This window comes from Cydia pomonella, chromosome 2 (assembly GCF_033807575.1).
Source record: "Cydia pomonella isolate Wapato2018A chromosome 2, ilCydPomo1, whole genome shotgun sequence".
NCBI lineage: Eukaryota > Metazoa > Arthropoda > Insecta > Lepidoptera > Tortricidae > Cydia > Cydia pomonella.
Window position 1 is genome coordinate 23,411,365 of NC_084704.1, and position 17,342 is coordinate 23,428,706.

At 37.5% G+C, this 17,342-nt stretch overlaps 2 protein-coding genes across 3 annotated transcripts in view; one reads left to right on the top strand and one right to left on the bottom strand.

Moving 5' to 3' along the window:
- LOC133534670 (uncharacterized) overlaps positions 1-17,342 on the top strand; it is a 107,330-nt gene that overhangs the window by 19,879 nt on the left and 70,109 nt on the right. The window lies entirely within an intron of this gene.
- The window catches only part of LOC133534684 (protein dissatisfaction), a gene marked incomplete at its 5' end in the record, with an annotated part of 41,626 nt that overhangs the window by 8,762 nt on the left and 15,522 nt on the right, over positions 1-17,342 (bottom strand). The window contains 3 exons of the mRNA XM_061873913.1: positions 1,348-1,458; positions 4,176-4,346; positions 4,827-4,978. Coding sequence (XP_061729897.1) covers positions 1,348-1,458; positions 4,176-4,346; positions 4,827-4,978 — 434 coding nt within the window. The remainder of the gene's footprint in view (positions 1-1,347; positions 1,459-4,175; positions 4,347-4,826; positions 4,979-17,342) is intronic.

A 17,342-nucleotide genomic window follows, 5' to 3' on the forward strand; every position in this document is an offset into this window, starting at 1 on the left:
TGTCTGCGGAGCATACTTGGCATCACATGGAAGGATCGCGTGACAAATGAGTCTGTTCTAAGCGAGGCACAGCTCCATAGTATCACAGCCATACTAAAGAAGAGACGACTGAGGTGGCTTGGGCATGTGTATCGAATGGAACGGACTCGTTTGCCACGTCAAATCCTGCTAGGGGAGGTTGCAGATGCAAAAAGACTGGTCGGGCGGCCAATGCTGCGCTTCAAAGATTGCGTCAAGCGTGATATGGTTGCTTTTAATATCACATGTAACCAATGGCAAAAACTGGCCGAAGACCGACCCGTATGGCGTCGTGCTATTCACGATGGTCAAGCCAAACACGACGATGCCTGGTTTACCTCTTTAAGAGAGAAACGTATGAGGCGCCACGAGCAGGCCTCCAACCCTCGCCCACCTGGGCAAGCATACACCTGCCGCGTGTGTGGACGTGGGATCCTCTCTCGCATAGGGCTATACAGCCACGAACGCAAGTGTCGTTACCAGGATGCTGCTTAAAACATCTCACACAGATGAACAGGCTTATTATTATTATTAAGTAATTTAGGAGTACCTTGGTAACACCGGTCCAATCACTTTAGGTAACCAACTCATCTATCGAAGCGAAGTTAGATTATACTTTTAATTTTTAATTTAAAACTCTGCTTTATACAAGTATCATAATTAACACGTACACCTACAGGTCAATTTGAACGTACACTAAATATTTGAATCATGTTATTTAGATCGTGCGGTTCGTGCGCCTCGTCCGCGCCAATACATGTACGATCAAGTAACAGCCCGGTTCAAAAGTTTACTCAACCCGCGTATCGTATCTAGTATCGAATGGGCGGGGAAAGTCAAGGCAAGCCGAGAAGTCACCCCTCGGCCGCCCAATCGGAAGTGCTCGCCCGCCCCTTGAGTCAAAAAGCCACCTACAAATGTCAATGTACACACCCTCTTAAAACTTTAGGTATCGTGGAGTTGTTAGACAACTATTCCGACTTTTATATTTTTCGATGTGAAATTGTGTCGCTTTCAACAAAAAAAGAACGGAAACATTCAGTCGTACCTATAACTATCTAACGTGTTGGGGGTTTTGTAGATATTCAAGACCCTTACCATCGATCGCCTTGCTTTAGGCAAATCAATTGTAACTAAGTGCGGTCTTGTTTACAGGCAAAGAGGTGTAGGTACAGTCAACATCAACAACGCGTCAAAAGTAGCTGTCAACTGCCATCCTGGAACAGGTTACCCATCCAAATAGAGGTATATATCTCCACAGTTCCCATTCAAAATTATATGTTACAGCCTAATTGTTTTTTAGGCTGAGCCTAACGGATGTTTACTTACTTGTAGAAGTTCCCATGTAGGCGCCAGCGGAGCACCAAAGGCGCTCGGCGGAGGCCGAAGGAGCGAGGGGTCGCCTTGGAGCTGCAGCTGCTTAGCGCTCCACATCAGTTCCTAACAAAGGCAATAAGAAGAGGTAAGTATTATCCAAAATTCATCCATTGGTAGCAGGGGGGTGTCACTACGCAGTTTAGGTATATTTGGCCGGCGCACCTCCCGGGCAGGCGTATAGCAGCGGGCTGCCGCTCGGCTCGCACGATCACGATAGTCGTGTCACGTGGCGCTCGCGCAAATTTGAAAATACACAATGGATTTGAAACCTAAATCTCGATCTAATCCGTATAAAAGATATTGTTTTGTTTACTGATGTCTGAATAAACGGAAGAACAAGGAAGCGGATATAACATTTTTTTAAATTCTGGACGATATTGAAAGTTAAATCATTTTAATGTATTTAAACTTTAAACCATAACATAAACTCATTAATCAAATTCAATAACATTTTGATTTGTTTTGTTTGCATGAAACTAAAGCGCTTTAGACCAAATTAAAATGAATTATGCATTCCTAAGCTTAGACTAGGTAAATGCCTATAAGATTTTTTTAATAGCCTGGGGGGTAAGGTCTATTAAGCACCTACTAAATTATTCCTTATGAATAACTTATAGGTACACACATATATCAACAACAATGTATCACAAAATGTTAAACAAGAAGGTACCTATAATTACGTCGTCAAGTAGGTTGATGATTGATATAGTCTAAGAGCTAGTGACCTTTTCGCGAATCGTACTTTCTTTTCAACAATTTCGACATTCACACAACAAAACATATTTTTCACCACACCCGCTCGTACAGGCTGATTTTACCCTTTAAAACAGTGAGTAAAGTTGCATTTTATCCTCTATAGAGTTAACGTAATTAGATTTTGTATTGTTGTTCACGCGTTAATTAGCTTGTTGGATAGACTAATAATACTTAAACGATTATTTTGAATAATAAATATTACATATAATTAATATTTATTACATGTAATAAAAATTGTTGCAATGAAAACAAATTGTAGTTTCCTCGCATAAGTGTGGTACTATTTAAGTTATTTATTATACAAGGGGGCAAAATTGTTGTTTAACTTCATGTCATTATATTTAGAACCGAGGCAGCGAAAGATTTCAAAATTGATCCACGAGCGTAGCGAGTGGTTCAAATAGTGGAATTTTGAGCGTGTGAGGTCCTCGAAGCACGAGTGGTTGAACAAATTTTGCCGCCGAGTGCCTTCCCAGGAATGAGTACGTTCAAAAATTAGGGATTGCATTTACACACATATTTAAGCACTATTTACACGGAAATCCTCGAAGTGAAATATTTCAATCACTGCAAGAGATTCATTTACGTAGGTAATTGCCATATTCGTGTTTGTGTTTCCCTGCAGAATATTTATTAAGATTGTATATTTTCAACTCTGAGATTTAATAATCGAACTTTTAAATTTGGGATAAATCAATTAAATAATACTTAAAAGTAAAACAATTAAAAGATAATGTTGTAATAAACACATTTGATTTTTGTACCTATTTGTATTTTATTTCGTTACAAATACTCAGTTAAACGCCCATCGGTCCAATAAACTAACTTAACAATTAACATAATTATGTTATCAGCTCTTAGACTATGATTATGGCGCGTCGTCTTGGAAGCAAGCGTAAAGGCGGCGGCGCCCGATCGGTTCGCATTTCTTCTTTAGTTCCCGGAGTCCTTACTTAGTAAAAGTTAAAATAGACATCCTTAATTTATTGAATATTGGTTGCCCAGAAACAATATTAGGAACTTACCGACATATATTTCCGTGAGATGAGAATCAGACATACTATCTCCGGATAAAAATTTTATGTTTATAGAATCAACGTTTGTAATTCCTACATAATTATTTACCTTAAAAATAATTAGTAGGTATAGGTACAAAAACTTGTCAAGTGACAACCCTGTGCCGGCACTCACAGCTGGGTCTTAAAACTGCGGCGCGCAAAGAAGATTCACGGTTCGTGCGCGGTTATAAGTTTCAATTTTGCTTGCAGGCGGCGAGTATAGGTATAATTTTATACCTAAATCTGACTTTTGTGAAGGAGTGAACTTTCTGTACGGTAGTACTATTAGTTATTCTGTGTTGGTAGTGCATATTTGATTATTGACATATTTTAATGTCCGAAAAGACAAGATAATTTAACATAAAAACGTTTCAACATCAAGGTTACAGTCACTGTATAGGTAAAAAACTTAAGTAAGTCACCTGTTGTATGTAGTTGTGACGTGTTCGAATAGACAATACACGTTTAAAAGACACACACAAACAAAACAAATGTCTATTCGAACACGTCACAACTACATACAACAGGTGACTTACTTAAGTTTTTTACCTATATACATTTTCTTATATAAAACGAAGAAAAAAAAAACAGCATAAATACTTAGATGTTGAAAGATTAAAACTGTACTGTAGGAACTCGAATCCATCTTTTCAATGGTCATGGTGATGATGTTCATCTAGGAATATTTGCAGTAGTGATTCATCAACTCCTCATCTGGCGATAATGGCGATTATCGCTCAACAAGTGACATGAGCGGCTCGGGCAGCGATCTGACGGCGCCTGTTCCACCGACACGACGCTCTTGTCAGACTGATCACATAAGCCCTCACCTAGCACTTGTCGCTGGATATGAGCATGTACAGCAGTGGCGGCGGCAGGAATGGCTCGGAAACCAGCGGCAGCTGGCTGACGGCGCCCGCTCCGCCGACACGACGCCTACGTCTCACAGAACACACAAGCCCTCACCTGGCACTTGTCGCTGGACATGAGCATATGCAGCAGCGGCGGCGGCGGCAGGAACGGCTCGGGTACCAGTGGCAGCGGACTGACCGCGCCCGCTCCTCCAGCGCCGCTTGACCCTGCTGACGACGCCGCGCTTAACGGTGCTGGCTCACTCATACTGCTGCTCATGCTGAACTGTACAATACAAGTAATACTTGAGCCTTGAGAGCAGCTATATTTAAGTGTGAAAAAACAGTTCCTTGGGTGTATATCTCGACATAACATGAATATGTATTCCAGGCATTAAAAATACAACCTATTAGCTAGGCAGCTAATTATTTCTGAATCATGAACAATTTTATTTATATTATGTACAGTTTTTCCGAAAACCTTATTCAATTTTAAAGTCTGCGAGGGCAAGATAGGAGTGGGCGACTTGTGTATGTGCCATCGACGGCGGCAGCGCCAGCGCGCCACGTGAAGCTTTGCTTGCCTCACTGTATGAGCCACGAAGTTCTTACTTGGAAGTTGAAGGTCTGCGGCAGCGGTGCGTACGGCGAGGGTGGTGACAGCTTGAGCGCGTGGGGCTTGTGTACATGCGCCGTTGGCGGCGGCAGCGCCAGCGCGCCACGTGAAGTTTCGCTTGCCTCACTGTATGAGCCACGAAGTTCTTACTTGGAAGTTGAAGGTCTGCGGCAGCGGTGCATACGGCGAGGGTGGTGACAACTTGAGCGCGTGGGGCTTGTGTGCATGCGCCATTGGCGGCGGCAGCGCCAGCGCGCCCACGTGCAGCTTCGGCTTGCGTGGCCCACGCTCGTGCTGGACTGCTGTTGCGGGAAAGTAAATCTTGTGTCAAATACGTTAAACTCCAAACATACTCGTACAATTCATACGCATATAAAATGCTGACTTTCATTTCAATGTCAAGGGTGAAAGAACACACTTTAATTTCAGGTTGAAGATCTGGATACCAAATTTTTGGTGAAATATCACCTATCTACTACCGTATGTAAATACTAATATTTTATTCAAAAACAAAAGCAATTGTCGCTATGATTAATCTTATTCATTCACTACTATCGGCATTAAGAAATAAGTAGGGGAGAGTGGGGGAGACTTTGTAGAGTGCTCACTCCTTAGATAAGTACATGGTTTTCCTTAGGTACTTATTAATACGAAGTTGTATGTTAAAACTAATCACTTCAAATTACTTAAAATGTTACAGGTAACTATCAAGTATCAAATAAAAGGTAGTTCAAATCAATTAGCAGAATAAAATTTACAAATACATTAAAACCGGTTAGCTTCCATCGGCTACAGAAAGTTTGTGACAGTGTAACTTGGCTGTTGTTTTACACGGATTACGGCGTGAACCGCTTACGGCCCGGTAAGCCGGATCGAGTCGCCTATTATAATGCACCTATACCCTATAAGCCCGGCGTATTTGTGTTGCGTTACGAAATTGTTTTGAGATTAATCTTTGCTGACTTTTAATTGGATATGTAGATGGAATGACTTGCAAACGCTTTGGTAATTTTTAGTAACTAAGTACCATTTTTTTTTATTTTGGTATTTCTGTACTAGTACTAATGCAGCATCGAAGCCCAAACCGAAACCAACAAAATAATACGGATAAACTATTCTAAGTTTATATATCTGACACTGAAATACTTTCTATTCTGCCGATGTCGTGTTACGCGATGAAGGCTTGAAGTGACATTTTTAATTAAGAGCGTAAAAAACAAATTAAAGCGTAAAAATTACAACGACATAAGTAGGTAGGTACCTATCTAATTAGGAGTAACTACCTAAGCTTTTATTATAAATTTAGATATCCCGTTAATATCCATCTTTAAAAAAATATGTATTCAATATTTACCTATTTATATTATTTTATTGGTTTAGGTAAGTGCTTGCTTAAATTTATACGTGCATCAATAATTTATTTTCACCACACCAGCTGGCAAAGGCTCTCTTTAATTTTCAAAAAACTGATGAGAAAGTGTGCATTTTATCCACAAGAGTGGGAAATTTTGAGTTGTTTCATGATGGTTGCTGGAATTGCTTTTAGGTGATATTTTTGAATGATAAATGTTTAATAGGCACGAGGGCTAAACAAACTTTGCCTCCGAGTGAAACGCAACATTTTTCACCACACCAACGCGAGGAAAATACTAACTATGCAATACCCAAAAAATCAAACCAAATCAAATCCAAACGAACGTAATATAAAAAAAATATCATTCATAATCATAATTTAAAAGTCAATTCTACCAGCTAATATAAGGAAACAACTCAAGATTTGCATTATTTAGAGATTACTTTGCCCCAAATGTGGATAAAATGCAACTTTCTCATTCGTTTTAGAACAATCAAGAGGGCCTTCACCAGTTGGTGTGGTGAAATAGTTATTTGCAAGAGAGTAGTTTGATATTTCTTCGAGTGCTCGTTTTGAGTCCCGTGCAAGCGAAAGATTCTATAATACTCGCTACGCTCGTGAATCTAACTTAGAATCTTGAGCGTAGTAAGGGACTCAAAAGTGCACGAGATGTAAATAACTTTGATCTCGTGTAGTACACAAAATTTTTCACGTCGGTCAGCCATCAAAAATACTACCTGAAAAAATGTAATCCAGACGGACGGATCACTATTTCTCTCATGATTTCTGAAGGTATTCTAACAATTAAATTTAATTACCGCAATAAAACAAAACGAAAGAAAATTTCAATAAAATAATACGAAAATAATGAATTAACGAACATCAATTGACAGTTCGACAACTTTTTTTGTGTAATGCGAAATGGTTAAAAACAGTGAGCAAAATGCGATTTTGCTCACTGTTTTTAACCAGCATCAAATTACCCTTGTTCGAGCTGCTGACGTGAAAAACAAAATTGTTTCACCGGGGGGCAGTTTTGTTTAACCCTCGTGCTTTGAAACCTCGCTACGCTCAAGATTCCACTTTTCGAACCACTCGATACGCTCGTGGTTAAATTGCTGATCCTTTTGCTTGCCTCCTTGTAAAATAAATAACTAGATTCTCTATAGAAGCTTAATCCAAGAGTAGTGCACAAAAGAGTGCCGCTCTATAAAACTTGATAGCGTTGTAATTGCATCGGCAGTGTGCACCCCTGACGTCACGCAAGCAGCTTACCGGACCGAGTCCATGAGAATGTCGCCATTGTGCCCGCACATGTCGCGAGCGCATACGTTGCGTTCCCGCCGCCGTGGCGTTCACATTAACTCATTTACCAACAGTATGCGATGCATAGATTCTAACGCACAGTGGAGGACAATTAAGGGTCAGACTACCGTAAAATGTAAGGCACGGAAACAGGTTATATTTCCACACCGTTATCATGTACTTAGCGCAAAACCTTTTAATTTCGGGTTCGTCCGTAAAACTTTTATTTTTAAACCGGTTTTGCGCTTCTGGCGCTAGGCCGGGAAAACGCTAGGTTGAAGAAGAAGAAGTGGAGAAAAAATCTTTTTGGAGGAAAATGTGAAAAAAATATCATTCCCCTTATCTCCGAAGTTTAAACGCGAATTTCTTCAGGATGGTACACATTATCCAAGATGGCTGCGATTCCTCGAGGTCCCCAAATGTCAAATCGTATGAACATGAATAACAGGCCTTTAATTTACATACATTCCAAATTTTAAGACTGTCCAAGAGATTTCGAGGTTTGTTCTATTCCGATTGTGCTATAGTCAATCTGTGTAATAATATCCTATAATATTTATTTATTATTTATTTACTAATCTGTTTTTTTTTTTTATATAAAACTTATTGTAAAGAAAAAGTAAGAGTACCGATATGGACAACATAAATATTTTCGTCCGAACGTCCAGAATCCAAATCCTCCACCTCCGATAGCGGGGTCTAGACATAATCGACTGAACTTTTGAAAAACGACTGGTTTTGTGAAAGGTGTCTTCTTGGACTATATGGTAATGAAACTAACCATGATAATAAGTAGTCAGCGAAGTGGAAATACACATTTATTAAAAAACTCAGCTAAACTTGTTGTAACTTTTACACTTAATGAAAAAAAAAAAATGCCTACTACTGTTTAGTTATAAGTTTACTGTTGCTAGGTATCAGCCCGCATGAGCGCTATACGTGGCCTAAAGTGAGGATTGCATTTGCAGGCGGACTTTACCAGGCATGTTTCGATATTTTGTTGCTTTGAGCCTTCGCCAGACTTTTAAAAAGATATGGTAAGTACATTCATGTACGTACATGCATAACCAGGTGTCAAGAACATTAATATATGAGTGGCGGGTTTCATCTGATAACGTCAAATGTTACCGCTGACTATAATATAATGATAATGCCCATAGAGCATTGTTTAGAAGTTTTTCTGAGGGCAGTTTGCCAATTTTTTTAATTATTATACTTCGGTCCGGGTTGCAAATTTCTATAGGACTCTGTTTGTCTCTTAAAGATTAACTGTAAGAGGTAGGCAGGCAATTACAATTTACAGTAGGTACTTATTTACATACCGTGTATTTCTATTATTACCTGTTATGATGACAAACTATATGTACTCAACAAATTAAAAACTACTTAATTGTGTATGTGATGATGGACTTCGAGCAGTGAGTCAATTCAGCGCAGCTCGGGGCGCGACTGGAGCTATGTTGTTCACCTCTGTTTATGGGGCGCGTGTAATCCCGAAGCGAACACGTGCTTTTTTTCTCGGCCTTCACCCCTGCCCTTGCATCACACATCCAACCAAAACTTAACCATATCCTGTCACAGCAAGGTTCAATTTGCAGGGGGCATAGTTTAGGGGTAGTAAGGGAGTTAGTTTCCACTGTGACGCGTATAAGCGAGATTTTAATTAAGTGAAGGCGAACGAAACTTAGTTTGTTTATGATCCGTTACAGTCATGTTGTTTTGGCTTGGACAGTTCAAATTTGGGATGACTTGTTTGTTTATTTTATCTCTCACACTGGAAATAATTCAATAAATAATTTACACTATGTCAATAGATATCTCGTAAGTACCTGCAATTTCTCGTCATACCTTATTTTATTGGTATTAAAACGCTTCAATAGCATTCCACATTCCACGGGCTGTCCTGTACGGACGCATTTTATTTCCTGAGTTCCAACTTTTTTTTCGGCGTTTAAAGCAGGCGATTATCTTTCTGTGCATATTTTTGGCCATTAGTCACAGAAAAGAAAACTCTTGTACCTGCAAATCTTAGAAAATTCACGTTTGTACAACGGTAAAATAGAATGCTCCTTAAAACAGTAACTAAACTAAGCTCGTGTAGGATTTGGACACTGAACTGGACTGGACTGGATTTGGACAATTTTAGCTAAGTATTCATAGGATATATATGTAAATACATAAATAACAGCCACTCCACATCTTCTAAGTTATGAATAAATAAACTCAATAAAGAAAAGCTGCAGGCACGTTTAAGTCGCATAAGCCTCTTCAAAAAGGCTCACTGAATCACATTTCGAGCGTTTAAAAGGGAGATTTAACTTCAAACATCTATCGACAACGCCCCCGGCGAATTGAAAGCAAACAAAAAGTGTTTATGAAAAACGTAGCTCTGGCAAAACTATACCTTTATGTTATTTTGCGGCCGCGAGCGGCGATCGGCCTCAATTATTTTATAAACAAAACTTCCCGCAAAAAATGGCCTTATAAAAGCTTTTCAACGTAAAATTGCAATATTATGCACGTAATTTCGTGCTTCAATTTAAGTATTTTACTTTTGTGGAACAGAAATCTTATTGTATTGTATTGTATTGTATTTATTTATTTGCAAAGAATAAGTAGGTACAAAAGTGTCTTAGGTGGTAAGTGACAATTGGTTGCTTATTCTGCTATTTGTACTAAACAGGTTGTACTAGCATGCAAAAATCTTAAAACTACTACAACTCTGGCTGTATATCTTCAGAGAGGAAATCATTTACACTATAATAGCTTTTATCAGATAATAGCTTCATTAATATGTTTCTAAATCTATGTACAGGCAGTTCTCTTATAGATTTTGGTAACTTGTTAAAAAGTTTCATGCACATAACGAAACAATGATTCGAATATAATGCTGTCCTGGGAACACAATTATGAACCAACCTTCCAGGATCCCGTTGATTTCTGGTAGAGCCGCTTTCAGCTGTTGTAAATAAATACATATGCCTCTTTACAAACATGCAGATTTCTAAGATGTATAAACATGGCAGCGGTAAGATCCTAAGTCTTTTGAAAGATGGTTTGCATGTCTTGTATGGGGCTAGATTACAAATAGCACGTATACATTTTTTCTGTGCTACGAATGCAATGTTAAAATTCGTACAGTTTCCCCACAAAATAAGCCCATATCTTAACACTGAACTAATATACCCATGATACGCGGTTAACGCCGTATGTAACCCCGATGAGCGTCTTAACTTGCGTAGTACATAAACAAATCTATTTAGTTTACAACGAATCTTTTCTATTTGTGCTTGCCAATCCAAGTGTTTATCTAAAACTATCCCTAAGAAACTTACATTTTGCACTTCTTGAATTGACTCATCTCCGTAGTTTACATTAATCTTAACATTTTCGCCAAGTTTGGAGTTAAATTGTATGTAATTAGTTTTACTCATATTAATTCGTAAATTATGTCTTTCTAACCATTCTATAACATTTCTTAAAGTCTCATTAACTTTACGTTCATGTTCCTCAATATTTTCATTCTTTCTTGATGTAACAATAAAGGATATGTCATCAGCAAACATAACAGATTTATATTGAATTATATCGGGTAATTCATTTATATAAGCAATAAATAATAAAGGGCCAAGTACACTACCTTGCGGTACACCAAAGTCGTTACATTTTAGCTCCGATCTATAGCCGGTTTCTTCATTAAAGTCGTTGAGTTTAGGGATTGCAAACCGGATTGGTTTTCAATCCGGCCGGATCCGGCCAGATTTTGGCCGTAGTCCGGCCGGATCCGGCCGGACCGGATCCGGTTTGGTATAGGGATATAAAAGTTAATTAAATGACATATTTTTCTAGTTTTTTGCGTAATACGTATTCCTAAATCTATAATTTGAAGTTAATGAATAACTTCTTCTTCTTCCTCGCGTTGTCCCGGCATTTGCCACGGCTCATGGGAGCCTGGGGTCCGCTTGACAACTAACAATAAAATAGAACTTGATAGTAAAAAGTGTCACAATGTCAATATCACTGGAAAAACAAAATTTGAAATCGGTAATTTATTATATTTAACCATTCAAAAGTGCTCAAATTTTCGTTTACAATTATAAATTTGATTAATTTCCAAAGCCTGATGATGGTATGTGGGGTGGGAAATTGGAGCTCCTTGAAAGGACAAATTTTCGTAACTGTTCTTTGATTGAATTCTTTGTATAGTCTGTTCGGAAAGAGAAGAGTCGTGGAATGTATTGGGCCCCATGCATTCCACGACTCTTCTCTTTCCTCACAAACTCTAACGTTGACATCCATTCAAGCATAGATAAATAAGAAATACACAGAGTGCTCACTCCATACATCAGTTTTGGTACCAAAACGCTTATTATTTTCGTACTCGACATCTAGCATCGAGTAGCGGAACTCTCAGTACTGCTACTCGACAATAGATATCGCGGCAAACAAAAAGTCGAATGCTCAACGGTTTTCCGCTAATATTATAACCAGAGTAACCAGAAATCTATTTTCAACTCCTACGCTTACTATTATTTCTTTCTTTTAACGAAGATATTTTACTTTTAACCAATTATGTTATTAAATGCGCTCTAGTATTATCTTGCTCTATTTTTTTGTCCGAAAAAGTAGTAGACTGTATGACTTAAAAAAAATGTACTTTTTATTTATTTATAGAAAATTATATTGGTCAAATTAAAGGGAACAACACACGACACGATGATCCCATGCGAAAAATAATAGAATGTAGGATTGAAAACCATCGCGGAAAGGGACTCCCTAAGAAAAGTTACATAGATCAAATAAAGAATTGGCTAGACGTAGAGTAGCATGTACCAGGAGATGAGGAAATTGCATAAGATTGGATGACATTGTAAAGACAAAAGATTCTCTCTTAAATTTGAGTAGAAAAGAATCTATATTTTATCATATATATACATACTCGTATATCGGAGAAAACTAAAGATTATCAATATTATCATATATTCTTCATTCACACATATTGATGAGCCCAACTGTAGTCGGTTGAGTACCGCCGACTTAATCCTGTTTATTTGTTTACTTTTAATCTCCTATCACAACATTATGACACGACATTAACCTTCTCTTTAGCATAAATTACAAATGCCTTTCATGGCATCTCCATCCTTTAATTTTTTCTTCTATTACAGTATTTATGTAATCGTCATATCGTGCCATTAACATGAAAGAAGAAGAAATCCTCTTCTGTTCCCAGTCATCATAAATATATTTTTATCTTACTAAATTTAAACTTTTTCATTCGTTTTTTGTTCTGTTCAACTTCATACCTCGTAACCGTTGCCTTTTCCTCGTCTGAAACGCACAGCGCGTGCTGTATCTAGGCGTTTTTTATTTTACCGGATCCGGTCCGGATCCGGTGATTTTTACCGGATCCGGTAGCTCCACAAAAGTGCCGGATCCGGCCGGATTACCGGATCCGCCGGACCGGATTGCAATCCCTAGTTGAGTTTAACAATTTCTACACACTGTTTCCGATTTTTTAAGTAGGTTTTTAACCATTTAAGTGCAAGACCTCTTATACCATAATTTTCTAGTTTTATATTGACTAGGTATTGATTAAAACAAATGTCATTTGATAATTACAATCGTTTAACTGTAACTTTGTGTTTTTTAAGGTTTCGGCGGAGTAGTCAACTAATACTATAGGGCTTATTTTATTACCTACATCTATGCCGCCGCCGGATACTTTTGTAGGAAAGTCGGTCAACGTATTATGCTACCATCCTAACAGCAGTTTTCCGTTCCACATAATATCGGGACACCTTTACCAATATAGAATAATAAAACGTTAAGTGCACAAATAAAACATTGAATATTTTTGGCAATTCAAAACTAAAAATATATTTTTAAATTTTAAAGTATTGTTGTCGGTGTTCTATTATTTCGTGAAATGGATAGAGCCGGACTAAGCTAAGTTGGCAGCGATTTTGATAGCCCAGCCTATGTAAGTGTTAAGTAAACGTCCTAATTTCATAGATATTTGACGTTTAAAATAACACTTGCACTGTCTAGGCTATCAAAATCGCTGCCAACATATTTTGGTCTGACTCTAGCTCGGCTGCGATCATCAGAAATCCATCCTTTAATTAGATACACCGGCTTACTTTAGTTACTTTATAAACAACTTAAAAAGGATAGATTTAATAATATAGGGTGTCGTTAAATAAGTCTTTTAAAAATAGTAGGGGACTACACAACCAAAAAAATAAAAATAAGTTCACACCCACTTCTAACTTTTGCACCATGGTTCTAAAAAATATGGATACGAAATATTTCAACGAAAACTATGTTTAACAAGATCGGTAAGGCTCATTTTGAGTTTTCGAAATAAAATATCCTTCTTAGTTAACATTCAGTTTTAACCGTAAGGCATTAGATAGATTAACCTAAAACAGCTTACCTCTGTCTCACTCTCTATCTTTATTTATTTAATCCTATTAAGTTTCCATAAAGTAGTTGTAAAACATGAACAAAGGTTGTTGTGGCTACAAATAGAACATTAGTAGCAAGCGCCTAGGAGTTACTTGCTAGGTAGTAGATACCCACACCGACACTTTGGGGGAGGAGGTGGGTAGTTATGTACACCGCTAACGTCCATGTAAATGGAGTTCTGCGGTCGATATAATAGTGACGTACTTTATCGATATAAAACATGCAAAATATCGTAAAATTTAAACATTTCACATTTTGTGATTGCAACCAAAACGAATAGCTTAGCGCGATATTATGTTCTTTTTACGATATATAAATACATTCAGAATTAAAAAAATAGACTCTCAAATTTGAGCGAGATACGCTGAAATGAGTTGTAAAATAAATTAGTATTAGAGTCAAACCAAGATAAACTTATCTTTGGCAGCGATTTTAATAGCCCAGACGGTGCACGGGTTATTTTAAACATCAAACTTTTATGAGATTACGAGTATGACGTTTACTTGACACTTGCATTGTCTGGGCTATTAAAATCGCCGCCTACTTATCTTGGTCTGACTCTATCAATGTTTATAATCTAACTATGGCTCATAAGTAATATTAAGTCTATGCCACGCCGCCGTAGAGTGCTACGCTTCGTAGAGGCGGAGGGAAGTACAGTCCCGTCATTTATCACTCGTTGCATCGCATAATATTTAACCCATTCCGCGCTTATCACGACACGTTGTCGTTTTGCCTATACAAAGCATTTTCGCTACATAATGAGAAACGCATGTTATCGGCTACGACGTAGCGCTACGGCCGTAGCTCAGCGGTGAATGTCTTAAATGAGCACATAATGTGATTGTCTATAGTAGGTATATTTGTAATAGTAAAATATGTGTATGATTTAATGATATACGAATATTCTATGTATCTCTCTATGTACAAAGTTGCAAAAAGGTAGTTTCTGGTCAACATTTACATCGATCGTACCAAAACCGTATATGTTTTTCAGCTCATTTTGCACGCAGTCCTTTCTAAATGCCTTATAATAAATAAATGCCAGAGTTAGAGTTACTCTGGTAGCAACATTTTCGGAGTAAATTGGCCAGAGTCTGTGGAAAAAAAGAAGAGTCATAATGGAATGTATCGGTCCACTTATATTCCACGACTTCTCTTTTCACACAGACTAAGAAGATTCAACACTTTATAACAGACTCCCAGTTCCGATAAATTGGTACAGCACTAGCCAGGGGTGGGGTGTGATTAATGACCCAATAATTCCGCCCCGGCTAGCCTCCGGAGGCTCCACGAAGCTGAATTGGTGAACGGTCAAAAGGTTTATTGACTGACGACGGCGGAAGACGCCTTTGTGGTTAGACGAATCTGTTATTTATCTATACGCGTTAAGTTCCAACAATAAATCGATTATCATAAGACATAAACAAAAAATACTCGTAGATACCTGAGTGTCGATAATCTAAAGTTTATGCTATGTTATAATAATGGAATATTTACACTAGCCAAAAAATAGGTAAAAACTGTAAATATCCAACAATTTTAACATTTCTAAGCACATTTGGAGCTTACTATCTATTTTTAATATAAGTTCATACTTAAGTTATTATTTAAAATAAAGCTATAAATACATGAAATCATTCCCGCACCAAAAACCCCGATGTATGATAATGATAATCTATAAGTACAAGAGGTTTTATTTTATGCAATTCCGCTATCTGCGACTCTATATAGATAAAAAAAGGACATTCAGACGTACTCTCAGAGTAACAACAGTTGAAACCGTAAATATAGGTAGGGTATAAATTGTAGGTACGATACTTATAAAAATATATCATAAATATAAACTTATATCTTATCTTTTCACGAGTCACTGATTTCAAGAATGAGTTATCTAATTTTAGATTTAAGCGAATGTCATAATAGCAGTTTTTGTAACTGCCACATAATGAACGGCATTAAAATAACAGTGTAGTCATAAAAACATCACACGACTGTTTTAATGCTTAAATATTATGTATACATACACTGCTTTATCTGACGTATTCAGGAACTGCGTGTTATGACCGCCATTGCGGCATTTGATCACATTGTTTGCAATTGACATTTCATTTCGAATAAAATGCCATCTCGACTGATATTGATGAGATCAAATCAAATTCATTTTCAAATTTTTTTTTTGTTTTTCAGAGATGTTCAAAATTTGAATGTCATTAATCGGTATCGACGTTATTATACGTAATATTAACAATTTCACAGATAAGAAATTTGTTTTAGGGCCTGTTTCACAATGTCCAAGTTTTGGATAGCTAATTAACAAATAAATTAACTTCCAGATAAAATTTCTACCTCTAACTACCAGCTTATTTGAGGATTGTGAAACGCCAACGATGACTTTATTCATCAAATAAGTGGCAATTAGTTTATTCAGGACTTTACTTGGACATTGTGAAACAGTCGTATAAATTACCCAAATAGGTTCACAAATGGCATACAAAATAAAAATACGGTCGAATTGATAACCCTTTTTTAAGCCTATTTAAAAATAAGAATACTTTAAAAGAGAAACCCGACGTCATAATAAGAGAAAATATAATTCATTATACAATGGGGGCGCCCACACAGGAGGTTGTCCCGAATATGCGTAGAGGGAGTATCATCTGATATTACTCCCGCGAGAGTTCATACTTGATTGTTTTATAAGTTTTTTAATTAAGCTATTAGTGATCTGTAGTCATTTGATATAGCCTATAAAAATAAGATAAATAACTAACCAGATTTCTTAAAAACTTGAAAATCGTTCTTTACCATTAATTATAGTTTATGAAGCGCTCAAACCCCGTCGTCACGTATTGAGAGAGCATGACTGGCGAATGTCGGCGCCAAGAGGCGAGTGCGCTTCACCTAACAAATTCTCGATCAAGATGTTAAAACCGCCTCGCCTTGTGGATCACTGGCTAACAAAGAGGGAAAGATTCAAATAGGAAAGGTACTTACCTACATATATTGTAAGGTTTAGGTTAGTACCTATACAGCAACACGTCGTGTTATAGTATTGTTAATCTAATTTATAAGAATGACTTTTACATTGGCTTATTTAATGACTAGTCAAAGTCGATTAATATTTTTATATAGGTACATAGTTCAGTGAATTAAATTAAGTAAAAACATTCTGATACCTATCCTTTGAATAAGAGTTGGAGAACTAAACTCAGGATTAGATAATAGCAAGAAGAAAGATTCGATTAGAAATAACGTTAAACTAAATTCGACAACTTTACGAGGTATTATAGGTGTTTTGGTCGCCACAAAGGTTACTACCGCTCCATAGATGCGCATCAGAATCATCGCGTGGAAAATATCCGGTGAGAACGACCCCGTGTCCCGATCCCGACATTCGTTCCGACGTTAATTCCAGCCGCATTTGTTCCATTACATTTCCGACACAAAGTAGATACGCGTTTGCCGACTTGACTAGGTGGATGCGACCAGGCGAACGTCGAATGAAAAGGACCGAGAGAGCGCTCCCTTTGCAA